This window comes from Bubalus bubalis, chromosome 11 (genome assembly GCF_019923935.1).
Source record: "Bubalus bubalis isolate 160015118507 breed Murrah chromosome 11, NDDB_SH_1, whole genome shotgun sequence".
In the NCBI taxonomy this organism is placed as follows: domain Eukaryota; kingdom Metazoa; phylum Chordata; class Mammalia; order Artiodactyla; family Bovidae; genus Bubalus; species Bubalus bubalis.
In genome coordinates this window covers 56,933,648-56,950,624 of record NC_059167.1, presented here as the reverse complement: position 1 = coordinate 56,950,624, position 16,977 = coordinate 56,933,648, and the positions used below count along the sequence as shown (strand labels likewise).

Here is a 16,977-nt window from a genome sequence, read left to right as displayed (position 1 = left end):
TGCCTTATTACAAAGTTTTTTTTCATTCTGGCTTGTTGTAACACAGATGCTTCCCAACCTTATATGAGCTCTAAGGATTGTTCTGCCTGCTGCTTCTTGGGTGACTCTTTCCCTGGCTTTGGATAGTTGTTGTATTAGCATCAGCTGAAGGCTTGAGGTGACGAGGACCCTCTGCACATTTCTGGAGTTCTCTGTATAGGTCTCTCTTCTTTTCATACAGATGAAAAGAGTATCCTACCCTGGTGTCTGGTATCCTACCCTGTTAATTCTAGCCACCTTTGAATCTGTACTTTGTCTCCACCATTCAGAGAGACCCCTAAGTGTAGCTTGAATTTGCCTTCCCTGACCTGAAGGTTTGGAAATTTTTTCCAGGCCATAAGCTAATGCAATTTTATACCTTGCCTCATTTGATTCCCTTCTTTCAGGATTACCGCCCCACACTGCCTATCATCCATCTGCAGACTGTTTGATAATTTTTGTCTTTTTTTTTAATTGCTTAAGGTAAGGGTAAATCTAGCCTTTGTTACTCTTTCATGGCAAGAAGGTGAACTTCAACAGATACATCAGGGCTATCACCACTGTAGCAGTAATGACTTTTTTTCTAAGCAAAAATAAGAATGATAGTCTTCTCTCCTTCCCTTCTTCCTTACTAATCCAATTCGAAAGCCATTAAGTGAGGCCAATCTAGGTAGGCATTCATGCCAGCAGGGTAAGGGAGGTGTGTGGCATGGTAGCCCAGAGTGGGTTGTCAGAGCCAGGTTTGGGTGAAGAAAACTTCTGTGTGTGGAGTGGCCTGGCATAGAGCTTTTTGAGTCCAGGTGGGGTGAGGAAGTGTCCTCACAGTCTGGCACTAGGTGTCAGAGCCATGTAGGTTGAAGAGGGCCTCCGCTGGCAACTGTCCACTGAGAGAGCCTTGGAGCAGTGATGCTTCAATAGCAGTACACACGCCTAGTGCCAAAATCCTATCTTCTAAATACTATTCTCTATTAAAAGAAACCTTGATCTTCTGAGAGAAGTGGCACTTCAGGTCTGAGTATGAGATGAGTGTAGAATGGCTTGTGCCACAAAGTGGTGAAATACTCAGAGAATGATGGACACAGGCCTGAAGGACATATAAATTAGAATGGAAGGGCATCCACTGGCCAAATCTGGGAGATTTGAGACATAAAAAACAATAATTACAATAACAGATAATAACTCTTGAATGCAATAAGAATCTATAACCATATGAAAAAGGAGGAGCTTTGCTTTAGAGTGGAGTACCAACTGATGAATCTGAAAGCACTGATGGACTTTAAAATACCATCATTTGTCAGCTATCATAGTGTTAATTAATTCAGCCAGTAAACATAAACGAGTTGGACTGTGAAGAAAGCTGAGTGCCGAAGAACTAATGCTTTTGAACTGTGGTGTTGGAGAAGACTCTTGAGAGTCCCTTGGACTGCATGGAGATCCAACCAGTCCATTCTGAAGGAGATCAGCCCTGGGATTTCTTTGGATGGACTGATGCTAAAGCTGAAACTCCAGTACTTTGGCCACCTCATGCGAAGAGTTGACTCATTGGAAAAGACCCTGATTCTGGGAGGGATTGGGGTCAGGAGGAGAAGGGGACCACAGAGGATGAGATGGCTGGATGACATCACCGACTCAATGGACGTGAGTCTGAGTGAACTCTGGGAGTTGGTGATGGACAGGGAGGCCTGGCGTGCTGCGATTCATGGGGTCGCAAAGAGCCAGACACGAATGAGCCACTGAACTGAACTGAACTGAAACATAAACGAAAGTGGAAGTGTTAGTCACTCAGTCTCGTCTGACTCTGCAACCCCATGGACTGGGCCCACCAGGCTCCTCTGTCCATTGTCCTCCAGGCAAGAATACTGGAGTGGGTAGTCAATCCCTTCTCTAGGGGATCTTCCTGACCCAGGGAACAAACCTGGGTCTCTAGCATTGCAGGTGGAGTCTTTACAGTCTGAGCCACCAGGGAAGCCCCAACATAAATGCTGAGTGAAACTTTGATGAAGAATCAGATATTTACATAGTCTCATAGTTTTTTCTCCACAAATACTTATTAATTACAAAGGAAAAGAAAGAGTTAATTTTACAGTGGAGAAACCTGGCAGATACCAGCTTAACTCAAGTAATCAAAGTTCCATCATCAGTAATGAGACAAAATAAAATCATGGACCATCTAATAGAATGCAGTAAGAAGGCAACTTCAGTTCTGTGATACTCCTGCAAAAAGCACAACCTGAATCTAATCATGAGGAAATAGCAGACACCAGATTGAGGGACTTTCTACCCTGTAACTGGCCTGGAATCTTCTAAATATCGGAGGCTGAAGAGACATGAAAAATTAAATGTAAAGATTATCCTGGATTGGATCCTTTGCTGTAAAAAACATCAAGACTTTCCTTGAAACTAGAATCTGGATTAGATGATAATTGTGAATTTCCTGACTAGATAGTTGCATTGTGGTTATGCAGGAGAAAGTTATTATTTGTAGGAGTGATGTATTAGTATATTCAGGGAAGATGGAACATTATGTCTTTTACTTATTCTCCAGTAGTTCAGGGTAAAAGAATTTTTTGTACTGTTCTGTAAAATTTCTGTAAAATTAAAAACTTTTTGTAAATAGGAAACTTTTAAAAAAGAAAATATTAACCATTGTTTTCAGCAAGTTTATTTCATAATAGCTGGTTTATCTTTAAGAAAAACTGTAATCACATTCAATTAGTGAATTCTTTAACATTTCATTAAATTTAGACAGTATTAAGAAAATTGGGAATTATGGTCACTAAAGGAACACTTTTTACTCATGCTATATAGTGATATTTAGGACTTTACCTCTGTTTCTTTTGTTTCAGCCTTGTCAGACCCAAGCAGTAGACTTTCAACTTCTCCTCCTCCTCCAGCGATTGCAGTACCCTTGTTAGAAATGGGGTTCTCTCTCCGGCAGATTGCGAAAGCCATGGAAGCCACAGGTACTGTAACTTTTTAAGTATCAATATATGCAGATATGAGAAACATGATCTTTATTAAGGGTGATATGTTTTTTAAGAGGCCATAAAGCTTGATAAAATTTTTAATACAAGATTTAATTACAGTTGCATCATAGCAGGCACTCTTAAACTGATAGCAGGAATAATTATTTTGCCCAAAGTCAATATTAGACCTTTTTTCCACCCGTTCAGGTGCTCGAGGCGAGGCTGATGCCCAGAACATAACCGTCCTTGCCATGTGGATGATAGAGCACCCTGGGCATGAGGATGAGGAAGAGCCCCAGTCAGGCAGCACAGCAGACTCAAGGCACGGAGCAGCAGTTGCAGGCAGTGGTGGGAAGTCAAATGATCCCTGTTATTTGCAATCACCAGGAGACATACCGTCAGCTGATGCTGCTGAAATGGAGGAAGGCTTTAGTGAAAGGTGAAATTCCAATTTCCATATTCCTTTTCCATGTGTTATAAATGGTGCCTCAAGAGCCCCACTTATGTCCCTTCATAGGTGCTTCCAATGTATAAGGTTGTTAAGTAGAGATATATGAAAAGATGGGCATTTCAGTTATAAGTTTATGTTTTTGTGAAGGGTGAAAATGACATGACAGGTTTTGACTTGAATGATATTTTTATGAAAATAAGGAAATAATTTTAATATAAAGTTGCTGAAAAGAACAACTAAAAACTAAAATGTTCTGAAATAAACATGTTGATAAAATAATTTTATTATATGTTAAATAACTAGAATGTTCATTTTTATCTAATTGATTTAATGCATCCAATAGAAATGGATTCAGTAGAAATCTTTGTGTCTCTTAATATAGGTTTATATTTTCATCTCACCTTTAGTTTTTAATATCCAATGCAATGCACCCTTTTTTAAAGTTGCAAAACAACTTCTGTAATAATGCCTAGCCTAAAAAGAAATGTAGAAACCAACATAACATTGTAAAGCAATTATCATGCAACTAAAAAAAATGTAATAAAATATTCTGTAATTCTTTCTAAAATGCTCCTCATTCAGCACTTCTTATGACTTTAAATCTTCATTTCATTTTAGTTCATGAAGTCATATTGGGGCTTGTATCTTATATTAATCTTCAGGCTTTTTCTGGCAAGCTCAGTGAATATTTCCATAACTTATTTTGAAATATTTGTTGTTCCAAGGCAAGGATTTCCAGTCATTTCAGATTTTCAGTATATAATCATTTAAGATTTAGTTAAGGCTATTGACCTCATTTGAATTTAAACTTGTATTAAGCATAATTTCATGGTTGGTATATTTCAGAATCAGATAACATTACTGCTCAGAGCAATATGACATTTATAACTTAGGAACTTTGCCAAGCACAAAAGATTTATTTCAAAATTTTATCATAAACATATTGTTCTTGATAATACTTGGAGGAAAATGTACTGCAAGCAAGTTAGTACCTGTGTTTTCTGTTCATGATGATTTTTTAAAATGTGCATTGCTTTCAAACTTGCACTTTTAGTGCTGATAATCTGGATCATGCAGAGAATGCAGCTTCTGGAAGTGGACCGCCGGCTAGGGGTCGCTCAGCAGTAACAAGAAGGCACAAGTTTGATTTAGCTGCTCGAACATTGCTAGCAAGAGCAGGTAAGTATATGTTTCACATCCTTCTCTTGATGAAAGTATTATATAGTTTGTTTATATTTTAAAGTCAATGTATAAGCAACATTAAAGAAGATGTAGATTAATAATATTAAATATTCAGTACCTCCACATTCAAAGAGCAACTATTTGCATATTACTTTCTATGCATTTATATAATTTTATTTAATTTAAATCACAGCATACATTCATAAATTTGTTTTTAAATTCCCTCTGGATGCAGAAGGCTATAGTAGTCACTTGTAGATATTGAGAAATTTCATAAATGCTCTCTCTGCCCTCAAGAAACATAATTTAAGAAGTGAAGATACATGTTTAAGATATCACAGGTGAGAAGGAACTAGAAAGAGTTCTGTGCCAAGTAGGCACTGGTTTTTCTGATGTACTGTGTGGACTTCAGGGCTTTACTCCTAGGTAAGGCCCTGGATAAGCAAAAATGTATTTTTTCGTTACATTAGTAAATATTTTGAGGATTATGTTATTGGCATATGAAATGTAAGTTATAGGGAATATATTTTCCAAACTGAAATCTAGAATATGCTTTTTGTCAAAGCAGAGTTTAATCCTTGAATTCTTAAAACATAAATAATGATTCAGTAGTTTATAGGAACAGTCATTGAGACTGTCATAGAACATATAGGATGTATATTTAATATATAGTGAAAGGGACTGATTTTAAAAAACTGAAAGGATAATGACAGCCCACATTTACTGAGTGTTCTTCTGTATAACAAACTTTATGAAATATTTTACACGGACTATCTTATTTAAACCTATCAGCAACTGTGCAAGGTATGAATGCTATTATCCCCATTTCACAGAAGAAGAAGCACATATGATAGGTAAAGTTTTATGTTTATGATCTGGAGTCCAGTAAGTCAGCTGAGATAGGCTCTTACCTGCATTGTACGGCAGTTAAGAACTGGCGAAATATTCAGAATTATTTTATACATGCAAATAAAATGCCTTTCTTGTTTTGTTCTGAGCGGGGTTATACCGCTCTGTGCAGGCCCACAGGAATCAAAGTCGGAGAGAAGGAATATCTTTGCAACAAGACCCAGGGGCGTTGTATGACTTTAATTTAGATGAGGAATTGGAAATTGATCTTGATGATGAAGCGATGGAAGCTATGTTTGGACAAGACCTGACCAGTGACAATGATATTCTGGGAATGTGGATCCCAGAGGTACTGGATTGGCCTACCTGGGTGTGTGTGACTGCAGCGGGGGCTGCTCTGACTTATTTTCCTGCCCTCCTGTTCATACAGCTTACTAATAACAGCCTTGCCTAGAGTTGTAACACTCTGTAAAGTCTGACATCTCATCCTAAAGTTTGGGGCTCTAACACTTGAGGTTACTTTGATACCTACAAACTAATAAGAAAAAGTCTCTCTTGTTGCTTTCTCTGTGCGATTTTATTGCTTCTCTCCCCAGACTAGATGAATAGAGCCATATTGTGATCATTTGATTCTAATATCAAAGATAGATTACAAAATAAGCATCAGGTCCCAATCAACTCTGCTGGGTATTTAACATGGCTGCTGTGCTTATCTTGCTGTTGAATGCATGCTCTTCTCCTTCATAGGTTCTATTTAATCACTGTAATGCCTCATTCTAGGAGCCAGTGCCACCTAGATCTTGTAAATACGTCCATCAAAGGGCAGGGTACATGGTGGGTTTGTATGTTTATATTGTTTAGCATTACACTTTTTGTAGCAGGGAAACTGAGAAGTTCACAAGTGTAAGTTTTATAGGGAAGATCATATATCAAGTTAATAAGATAAATTAATCTAAATGACTTCTTAGAGATTCGGAAAATAGATATGCATGTTATGATCAGATAAAAGTTTTCATTGGAGGGATTTTAAATCATTGAGATGAGGCAGATTGTTTGTATTAATAATTTTTTTCTCAGTAGTATAGTTAGTTACTTTTATTGTCACTTAGTGTGAGGAAGGGGCAAAGAACACCTTCAGACCATGTGATCTGAATTTTGATTTGTTATAGCTTTGATGAACATCTTGCAAATATTCCAGCATATGTAAACAAGTAGTTTAGTATAAATGATCTACTTACCTCTTCTTAATTATGTGTTAATTGGACTAATCATGTGATATGAAATCATTTTGTGCAGCATGTTTGTGAGTCTGAAGACAGGGAAGAAGTGGTGGTGTGTGAGCTGTGTGAATGCAGTGTCGTCAACTTCAATCAGCACATGAAGAGAAATCACCCAGGCTGCGGGCGGAGTGCAAACCGCCAGGGCTATCGCAGCAACGGCTCCTATGTGGATGGCTGGTTCGGTGGTGAATGTGGGAGTGGAAATCCATACTACCTGCTGTGTGGCAGCTGCAGGGAAAAGTACTTAGCCCTGAAGACCAAATCCAAGGCAACAAGTTCTGAAAGGTACCTTGAAGTTGTGTAGATATCCAGACGTTCTGACTGAAGTATATAAAAGTATCTCTCATTAAGACATGGGGATTGTAGTTTTCTTCATGTGAAGAATTACCTGAAATGGCAAACCACTCCAGTACTCTTGTCTGGAGAATCCCATGGATGGAGGAGCCTGGTGGGCTACAGTCCACGGGGTTGCACAGAGTCGGACACGACTGAGCGACTTCAATTTCACTTTACTTTTTTCCTTTATAAAGTCCTGTGATTGCTGAATTTAGATACAGGGATGAGGGAAGTGGAAGAATTCAAGTTCCTGCCAGAGGTGGCAGTCTATAGTCTGGGAACAGTGGTATGGTCTCAGGTCCTTCACTGGAGTTTGACTATATTAATCTTAAATTTGTTAACAAATTGTGAGTGGGACCTTTGCTTTAACCTTCAGGAGGCTTATGTTCCTCTTTTTCCTTTGTTTTTTTTTTTTCACCATATTTTTGACATCTTGATTAAGATCTTTTTTCTTGATTAAAAAAATAGACTATTTAGATTAAATGAGCTTCCATGAAAATATTACTTCTTTATATTCCTAAATAGCAATTAATAGCTAATGAGTAAGGTTTTTGCTCATTAATAAATAAATTGGGGGGAAAAAAGATTTATGTTGGTCATTCAGAAACCTCCACAGTTATTTGATAAAATAGTCACTGATTTTGTAAACACCTACATACCATTGGTTTTTATTACATTAGCCCATAACATGAAGGGACTTCCCAGGTGGCGCCTAGTGGTAAAGAACCCACCTGCCAATGCAGGAGACACAGGAGACCCAGTTTCAATCACTCAGTTGGGAAGATCCCCTGGAGGAGGAAATGGCAACCCACTCCAGTATTCTTGCCTGGAGAATCCCATGGACAGAGGAGCCTGGCGGGCTACAGTCTATGAGGTTGCAAAGAGTCGGACATGATTGAGCAACTAACACTTTCACTTTCCATAACATGACACATACTTTTTTATTTTGTGTTGCTTTATTAATGACCTTTTAAAATGTCCTAATGACATAATTTGCGCTTTGGAGTAATAATTGTTTTATATGAAAACACAGTGTTCTTTGTGTTTGGTGCAGGTACAAAGGACAAGCTCCAGATCTTATTGGCAAGCAGGACAGTGTGTATGAAGGTAGTTGTTTTGAGAACCTCTTTATTTCACATGTATTTTTGTATATACCTTCTACTTAACATGTTACTAAAACTTAACCTTCGTATGTTTCTCTGTATTTACGTACATGTTAACTTAAATTTCCCCCCAAAAGTTCAAGATAGTATGATAGCAATAGCCCTAGTTTTAAAAGTCAAGGGAAAAAGACCTGGGTTCTAATATTTTCCCACAGGATGTTAATTTCTGTGTGGCATGTATATTTTTTCAAAGTAGGTTAAGTATGAAGTATTAATACATTTTGAATTTTCATCCTAATTGTGGGAAGTAAAAACTAAAGAAGTGAGCATCAGTTTATCTGGAGCATTCATTGATTTGGAATAACTCATTTCCTAATGATCGTGGACAGGGTCAGTTACTCTTTGTTGGCCCCATAACAATATTTTTTATTAGTTGAAACCTCCATTACCAACTGTAGCATGTGCTATTGGTTTAAATGGATTTGCTGTCACTCTCTTTCCCTTAGTCCCACTGTTCCTCCAGAGTGCAGTTTAGTTGGATCACCAGGAGATGGTGCTATATTTTATTTTGTAGGCACTGACTAGGCTTTCAGTCCATCTGCATCTTAGACCTATTTCACAATAACCATTGCCAGCAGGGTTGTGTCGTGTTTATATTTACATACCATCCATTTCTTTCTTTATAAATTCCAGAAGACTGGGACATGTTGGATGTTGATGAAGATGAAAAGCTAACAGGTGAAGAAGAGTTTGAATTACTTGCTGGCCCTCTTGGTTTAAACGACCGCCGCATTGTACCAGAACCAGTTCAGTTCCCTGACAGTGATCCATTAGGAGCATCAGTAGCAATGGTAACAGCAACCAACAGTATGGAAGAGACTCTGATGCAAATAGGTAAACTTGGAATGCTGATTGGCATGGATCTTATAGAGTCTGTATTAATTTGCTTCTTAGAAAAGTAAATAATAAGGCAGAGGTTAATAATAATGAGTTCAATATTTTCTATCCCATCAACTATCTTTAGCCAGCTGAAGACAGTTGATGGGATAGAAAATATTGAACTCATTATTATTAACCTCTGCCTTATTATTCTAATGTTTTGAAGGTATAGTGTAATATTAACTTCTGATTCTTTTGTTTTTATAAAATATTCAAGTGATAAAAAGAATTTATAAAATGCAAAGTTTTTTTTTTTTAACTTTGTGTTAAGAGAAACCTGGAAACGAAAACTATTTTATAGTATTTTTTAATTTGGGTGAATATGTACTCAAAGCATATTTTTAAAACTGTATTTTTTCTATGTGTTAATATCAGTGGAAGTGATACATGAGCAAAAATAAAACCAAAAAATTTAAGAATCATATTTTTCCTATAATAAATTACTGACTTAGAAATATCTGTTTCTCTCAAACCATCTTCTATATAACAGTTTTATGGATGAGCAAAATACACTGATTTGCTTTATTTCCTAGTAGCCTAGAACCTAGCTACCTAGGAAAATTTTTCAGTAGTTTGGCTATTTTTTTCCTTACCTTCTTGAAAACTGAGCAAAATCTTACGTTTTTCAGGTTGCCATGGCTCTGTAGAAAAGAGTTCCTCTGGGAGAATAACATTGGGTGAACAGGCAGCTGCCTTAGCAAATCCTCATGACCGAGTGGTTGCTTTAAGGAGAGTGACGGCTGCTGCTCAGGTTCTTCTGGCCAGAACCATGGTCATGAGAGCTCTGTCTCTTCTCTCAGTCAGGTAAGTGTTATTTTGTGTCAAAAAATGCTAAGTTAGCTTCTTGTACATATTGGACAGGAAGGAGTCTGGTATTGTTTGGGAAGAAGAAATAGAAGTTTGAGAAACTTGAATAACTACTGTTGAATGAAAGAAATTAGACAATAGTCATCATTATTATTCATTCAGTCAGTCAGTCAGTCAGTTGTTCAATTAACGTTTGGGTCTTTTTAGGCAGAAAATATTGCCGTTATAAGAACTGAGTAAACTGCGAGCATTTGATTATCTGAAATGGGAAACTAAGACCATTGATCCATTTGGTGTAGGGTAAAACTAGAAGGTTGAGTGAATTTTTCTGCAGAGTTTACCAACTGTATAGCTAAGTCAGCCTGTGTATTGTGGAGGCCCCTGCTCTGTTCATACTGTGGAGTGTAATGTTAAAAAACGGAAGAGAACCAAGAATACTTAAAAGACATCCATTTAAGAAATGATTAAGTAGGGATATTTAACAGTAAATCAGTGAAGACCGAAGGACCCTGAAAGAAACTGAAAATTTAGATGAGACTATATGATGTTGGCTCAAGAATATAGACAGTTTGGTCTATGGAAAACGAACTTCAGAAACTGACTCATACATGTAGATGAACATTTGATTTATAATTTAATTTATGACAGTGCTTACATTGCAGAGCAATGAGGAAAGGATAATCTTTTCAGTAACTTGGGCTAGGTCATAGTTTATTCACTTCAGCAAAAAAATGAGTCTTGGCTCCAACCTCAAACTGTATAAAAGCCAGTATTTTCAAGTGATCACACCATCGTGATTATCTGGGTCGTGAAGATCTTTTTTGTACAGTTCTTCTGTGTATTCTTGCCATCTCTTCTTAATATCTTCTGCTTCTGTTAGGTCCATACCATTTCTGTCCTTTATCGAGCCCATCTTTGCATGAAATGTTCCTTTGGTATCTCTGATTTTCTTGAAGAGATCTCTAGTCTTTCCCATTCTGTTGTTTTTCTCTATTTCTTTGCATTGATCGCTGAAGAAGGCTTTCTTATCTCTTCTTGCTATTCTTTGGAACTCTGCATTCAGATGTTTATCTCTTTCCTTTTCTCCTTTGCTTTTCGCTTCTCTTCTTTTCACAGCTATTTGTAAGGCCTCCCCAGACAGCCATTTTGCTTTTTTGCATTTCTTTTCCATGGGAATGGTCTTGATCCCTGTCTCCTGTACAGTGTCACGAACCTCATTCCATAGTTCATCAGGCACTCTTATCTATCAGATCTAGTCCCTTAAATCTATTCCTCACTTCCACTGTATAATCATAAGGGATTTGATTTAGGTCATACCTGAATGGTCTAGTGGTTTTCCCTACTTTATTCAATTTAAGTCTGAATTTGGCAATAAGGAGTTCATGGTCTGAGCCACAGTCAGCTCCTGGTCTTGTTTTTGCTGACTGTATAGAGCTTCTCCATCTTTGGCTGCAAAGAATATAATCAGTCTGATTTCGGTGTTGTTGGAAGAGGGTGTTTGTTATGACCAGTGCATTTTCTTGGCAAAACTCTATTAGTCTTTGCCCTGCTTTATTCCGTATTCCAAGGCCAAATTTGCCTGTTACTCCAGGTGTTTCTCGACTTCCTACTTTTGCATTCCAGTCCCCTATAATGAAAAGGACATCTTTTTTGGGTGTTAGTTCTAAAAGGTCTTGTAGGTCTTCATAGAACCGTTCAGCTTCTTCAGCGTTACTGGTTGGGGCGAAGACTTGGATTACTGTGATATTGAATGGTTTGCCTTGGAAACGAACAGAGATCATTCTGTTGTTTTTGAGATTGCATCCAAGTACTGCATTTCAGACTCACTTTGACCATGATGGCTACTCCATTTCTTCTGAGGGATTCCTGCCCACAGTAGTAGATATAATGGTCATCTGAGTTAAATTCACCCATTCCAGTCCATTTCAGTTCGCTGATTCCTAGAATGTCGACATTAACTCTTGCCATCTCTTGTTTGACCACTTCCAATTTGCCTTGATTCATAGACCTGACATTCCAGGTTCCTATGCAATATTGCTCTTTACAGCATCGGACCTTACTTCTATCACCAGTCACATCCACAGCTGGGTATTGTTTTTGCTTTGGCTCCATCCCTTCATTCTTTCTGGAGTTATTTCTCCACTGATATCCAGTAGCATATTGGGCACCTACTGACCTGGGGAGTTCCTCTTTCAGTATCCTATCATTTTGCCTTTTCATACTGTTCATGGGGTTCTCAAGACAAGAAATATCAATAACCTCAGATATGCAGATGACACCACCCTTAGGGCAGAAAGTGAAGAGGAACTCAAGAGCCTCTTGATGAAAGTGAAAGTGGAGAGTGAAAAAGTTGGCTTAAAGCTCAACATTCAGAAAACGAAAATCATGGCATCCGGTCCCATCACTTCATGGGAAATAGATGGGGAAACAGTGGAAACAGTGTCAGACTTTATTTTTCTGGGCTCCAAAATCACTGCAGATGGTGACTGCAGCCATGAAATTAAAAGACGCTTACTCCTTGGAAGGAAAGTTATGACCAACCTAGATAGCATGTTCAAAAGCAGAGACATTACTTTGCCAACAAAGGTCTGTCTAGTCAAGGCTATGGTTTTTCCTGTGGTCATGTATGGATGTGAGAGTTGGACTGTGAAGAAAGCTAAGCACCGAAGAGTTGATGCTTTTGAACTGTGGTGTTGGAGAAGACTCTTGAGAGTCCCTTGGACTGCAAGGAGATCCAACCAGTCCATTCTGAAGGAGATCAGCCCTGGGATTTCTTTGGAAGGAATGATGCTAAAGCTGAAACTCCAGTACTTTGGCCACCTCATGCGAAGAGTTGACTCATTGGAAAAGACTCTGATGCTGGGAGGGATTGGGGGCAGGAGGAGAAGGGGATGACAGAGGATGAGATGGCTGGATGGCATCACTGACTCGATGGACGTGAGTCTGAGTGAACTCCGGGAGTTGGTGATGGATAGGGAGGCCTGGCGTGCTGCGATTCATGGGGTTGCAAAGAGTCGGACACAACTGAGCGACTGATCTTTTGGTCTAAATGTAAAACATAAATCAGTAACATTTCTGTAAGATAAGGAAGATTTTACTCTTGATCTTGGAACAAGCAGAAATTTCTTAAGCAACTCACAAAAGGCATTCACTTTAAAGAAAAACATTGATAAATTGGAGTACATTAAAAAAGAACTTTGGTTCAGCAAAAGTCATATAGGAAGTAAAAAGTCAGAAAGAAAAAAAAAGCCATGGAATGGGAGATGATCTTAGCAATGCATATAACCAACAAAATATATAAAGTATTCTTAAAATCCAATAAGAGAAAGACAGAAAAAGAAAAATGGACACAATACAAAATAATATAAAAGATCTTGAAATGGTCAGTAAACATGAACAGAAAATGTTCAGCCCCATTACTCTTCAGAGAAATGAAAGTAGGATACGACTATACACCCATCAAAATGGCTAAAATTTAAAAGACTGAGGGGAGAAAAGTGATCATGAGGATGTGAAACATCTAGACCTCTCATACACTGCTAGTGCAAAAATAAATTAGGATAGTTACTTTGGAAAACTCATAGATAGTACCAACTAAACGTGAGTATTAATGTACTTATGACCCAGGAAAACACTTCTGGGTATATATCCAACAGACATGCTTACATATGTGTACCCAAAGGTGTCGGAAAGAGCATTCATTCTTTCATCGGAAAGAACGGCAGTGCCGTTCATAATAGCCCCATGCTCTCATCTGTATAGAGAAATGAATCGTGGTAAATTTCATTTATATAGGCAGCCATATCTTTTTCTCTTGCACTCTATTGTGCTTTACAGATATTAGTATTTTTTTTTTTTTAACAAATTGAAGGTTTGTGGCAGCCCTGAGTTGAACAAGTCTGTTGGCACCATTTTTCCAATAACATTTGCTCATTTCATGTCTTTGTGTCACATTTTGGTAATTCTTGGACTGTTTCAAGCTTTTTCATTATTATCATATTTGTTATGGTGACCCGTGATCCACTGATCACATCTTTGATGTTACTGTTCCAAAAAGATTACTGAAGGCTTAGATGATTAACATTTTTTAGCATTAAAGTATTTTTAAATTGAGCTGTGTATGGCATCCGGTCCCACCACTTCATGGGAAATAGATGGGGAAACAGTGGAAACAGTGTCAGACTTTATTTTTCTGGGCTCCAAAATCACTGCAGATGGTGACTGCAGCCATGAAATTAAAAGACGCTTACTCCTTGGAAGGAAAGTTATGACCAACCTAGATAGCACATTCAAAAGCAGAGACATTGCTTTGCCAACAAAGGTTCGTCTAGTCAAGGCTATGGTTTTTCCTGTGGTCATGTATGGATGTGAGAGTTGGACTGTGAAGAAGGCTGAGCGCCGAAGAATTGATGCTTTTGAACTGTGGTGTTGGAGAAGACTCTTGAGAGTCCCTTGGACTGCAAGGAGATCAAACCAGTCCATTCTGAAGGAGATCAGCCCTGGGTTCTTTGGAAGGAATGATGCTAAAGCTGAAACTGCAGTACTTTGGCCACCTCATGCGAAGAGTTGACTCACTGGAAAAGACTGATGCTGGGAGGGATTGGGGGCAGGAGGAGAAGGGGATGACAGAGGATGAGATGGCTGGATGGCATCACTGACTCGATGGACGTGAGTCTGAGTGAACTCCGGGAGTTGGTGATGGATAGGGAGGCCTGGCGTGCTGCGATTCATGGGTCGCAAAGAGTCAGACACGACTGAGCGACTGATCTGATCTGATCTGATGTATTAATACATTGTTCTTCTAGGCATAATGCTGTTGCACCCTTAACAGACTAAAGTATAATGTAAGCATGACTTTTATATGCACTGGAAAACCAAAAAAATTTGGCCTTCTTAATTGCAGTATTCATTTTATTGTCATGGACTGGAACTGAACCCACATCTGCTGTGGGTGAAAATTAATAACTGCTGCTAATACTGCAACAGCACATGTATACCTGTGGTGGATTCATTTTGATGTTTGGCAAAACTAATACAATTATGTAAAGTTTAAAAATAAAATAAAAAAAAAATACTGCAACAGCCATGGATGAATCTTACAAGCATAATATTGAATAAAAGAAGCCAGACATAAGAGAATACACACTTTATTATCCTATCTGTATGAAGTTCAAAAACAAGCAAAACTGATTTATGGCCTTAACCATCAGAATAGTAGTTATTTTTGAGGGCCTGGACGTTGAGAAGGGCCCAAGTCGTCTTCTGGGGTGTTGGTAGTGCTCTGTTTCTTGATCTGGAAGGTGGTTACATAGGTTTGTTCAGTTTGTGAAAATTCATGGTTTATGAACATTCCTCTAAATTATACTTTGATAATTCAGATATACTTCAAGTGTATGTCGATATTTATTAAAACAAAAGTTTCAATAACAGTTTTTAGGTTTTTATTTTGGGGCATCTGTTACATACTTACATACATACATACATACAGTAGGACATGTATGACTAGGATGGTGCACCTTGCCTTTTATTTTGGTTGTTGGTGCTATGGATTGTATGTGGGGCTCCACTTAAGTCTATTTTCTTTATGTATCTAAAGTGTGTTCTTTTTCTGGCAGTGGTTCCAGTTGTAGCCTGGCTGCTGGTCTCGAATCTCTGGGGCTTACCGATATCCGGACTTTGGTTCGACTCATGTGCTTGGCTGCAGCAGGGAGAGCGGGCCTCTCCACCAGTCCTTCTGCCGTGGCAAGTGCTTCAGAACGCTCACGAGGGGGGCACAGCAAGGCCAACAAGCCCATTTCCTGCCTGGCCTATCTGAGCACAGCAGTGGGATGTCTAGCATCAAACACTCCTAGTGCTGCAAAGCTCCTGGTGCAGTTATGTACACAGGTAGGGTAGTAGTTTTCAGTGTTTTTCTTATTGTATAGCTTTTTCCAACCAATTCTTAAAGAAACTTGTGAAGTAAAAAGCTTATTTTCCAAAATTAAAAATTAAATGTATTTGTTCTGATTGCCTCTTCAGAACTTGATTTCTGCTGCCACAGGTGTAAATCTAACCACAGTTGACGATCCAATTCAGCGAAAGTTTCTACCTAGCTTTCTCCGAGGAATTGCTGAAGAGAATAAGCTTGTAACCTCCCCAAATTTTGTTGTAACTCAGGCCCTTGTGGCATTACTAGCAGACAAAGGGGCCAAACTGAGACCTAATTATGATAAGTCAGAAGTTGAAAAGAAAGGTAAGTTTCATATCATTTAAATATACAGTCTTTTAATCAATGTTTTTAAAAATGTTTCTTCATTGTTATATGTGATGAATTAGATAACAACATATACGATAGAAGTGACAGATTCAGGAATTAGATCTGATAGAAAAGAGTGCCTGAAGAACTGTGGTTGGAGGTTTGTGACATTGTACAGGAGACAGTGATCAAAGCCATCCCCAAGAAAAAGAAATGCAAAAAAGCAAAATGGTTGTCTGAGAAGGCCTTACAAATAGCTGAGAAAAGAAGAGAAGCAAAAGGCAAAGGAGAAAAGGAAAGATATACCCATCTGAATGCAGAGTTCCAACGAATAGCAAGGAGAGATAAGAAAGCCTTCCTCAGTAATCAATGCAAAGAAATAGAGGAAAACAATAGAATTGGAAAGACTAGCGATCTCTTCAAGAAAATTAGAGATACCAAGGGAACATTTCACGCAAAGATGGGAACAATAAAAGACAGAAGTGGTATGGACCTGTCAGAAACAGAAGATACTACGAAGAGGTGGAAAGAATACACAGAAGAACTATACAAAAAAGGTCTTCATGACGCAGATAACCTTGATGGTGTGATCACTCACCTAGAGCCAGACATCCTGGAATTCGAAGTCAAATGGGCCTTAGGAAGCACCACTATGACAAAGCTATGGAGGTGATGGAATTCCAGTTGAGCTATTTCAAATCCTAAGAGATGATGCTGTGAAAGTGTTGCACTTAATATGCCAGCAAATTTGGAAAACTCAGCAGTGGCCGCAGAACTGGAAAAGGTCAGTTTTCATTCCAATCCCAAAGAA

At 38.4% G+C, this 16,977-nt stretch overlaps 1 protein-coding gene across 18 annotated transcripts in view; it reads left to right on the top strand.

The window, feature by feature from the left end:
• Positions 1–16,977, top strand: part of HERC1 (HECT and RLD domain containing E3 ubiquitin protein ligase family member 1) — a 237,851-nt gene that overhangs the window by 177,833 nt on the left and 43,041 nt on the right. For 16 of the 18 annotated variants that reach the window (XM_044925089.2, XM_044925090.2, XM_044925098.2 and 13 more), the window contains 10 exons: positions 2,865–2,981; positions 3,192–3,423; positions 4,490–4,614; positions 5,616–5,836; positions 6,763–7,031; positions 8,137–8,189; positions 8,879–9,079; positions 9,754–9,928; positions 15,547–15,817; positions 15,950–16,163. In XM_044925089.2, coding sequence (XP_044781024.2) covers positions 2,865–2,981; positions 3,192–3,423; positions 4,490–4,614; positions 5,616–5,836; positions 6,763–7,031; positions 8,137–8,189; positions 8,879–9,079; positions 9,754–9,928; positions 15,547–15,817; positions 15,950–16,163 — 1,878 coding nt within the window. The remainder of the gene's footprint in view (positions 1–2,864; positions 2,982–3,191; positions 3,424–4,489; positions 4,615–5,615; positions 5,837–6,762; positions 7,032–8,136; positions 8,190–8,878; positions 9,080–9,753; positions 9,929–15,546; positions 15,818–15,949; positions 16,164–16,977) is intronic. The other 2 variants (XM_044925100.2, XM_044925092.2) reach the window with 1 other exon arrangement.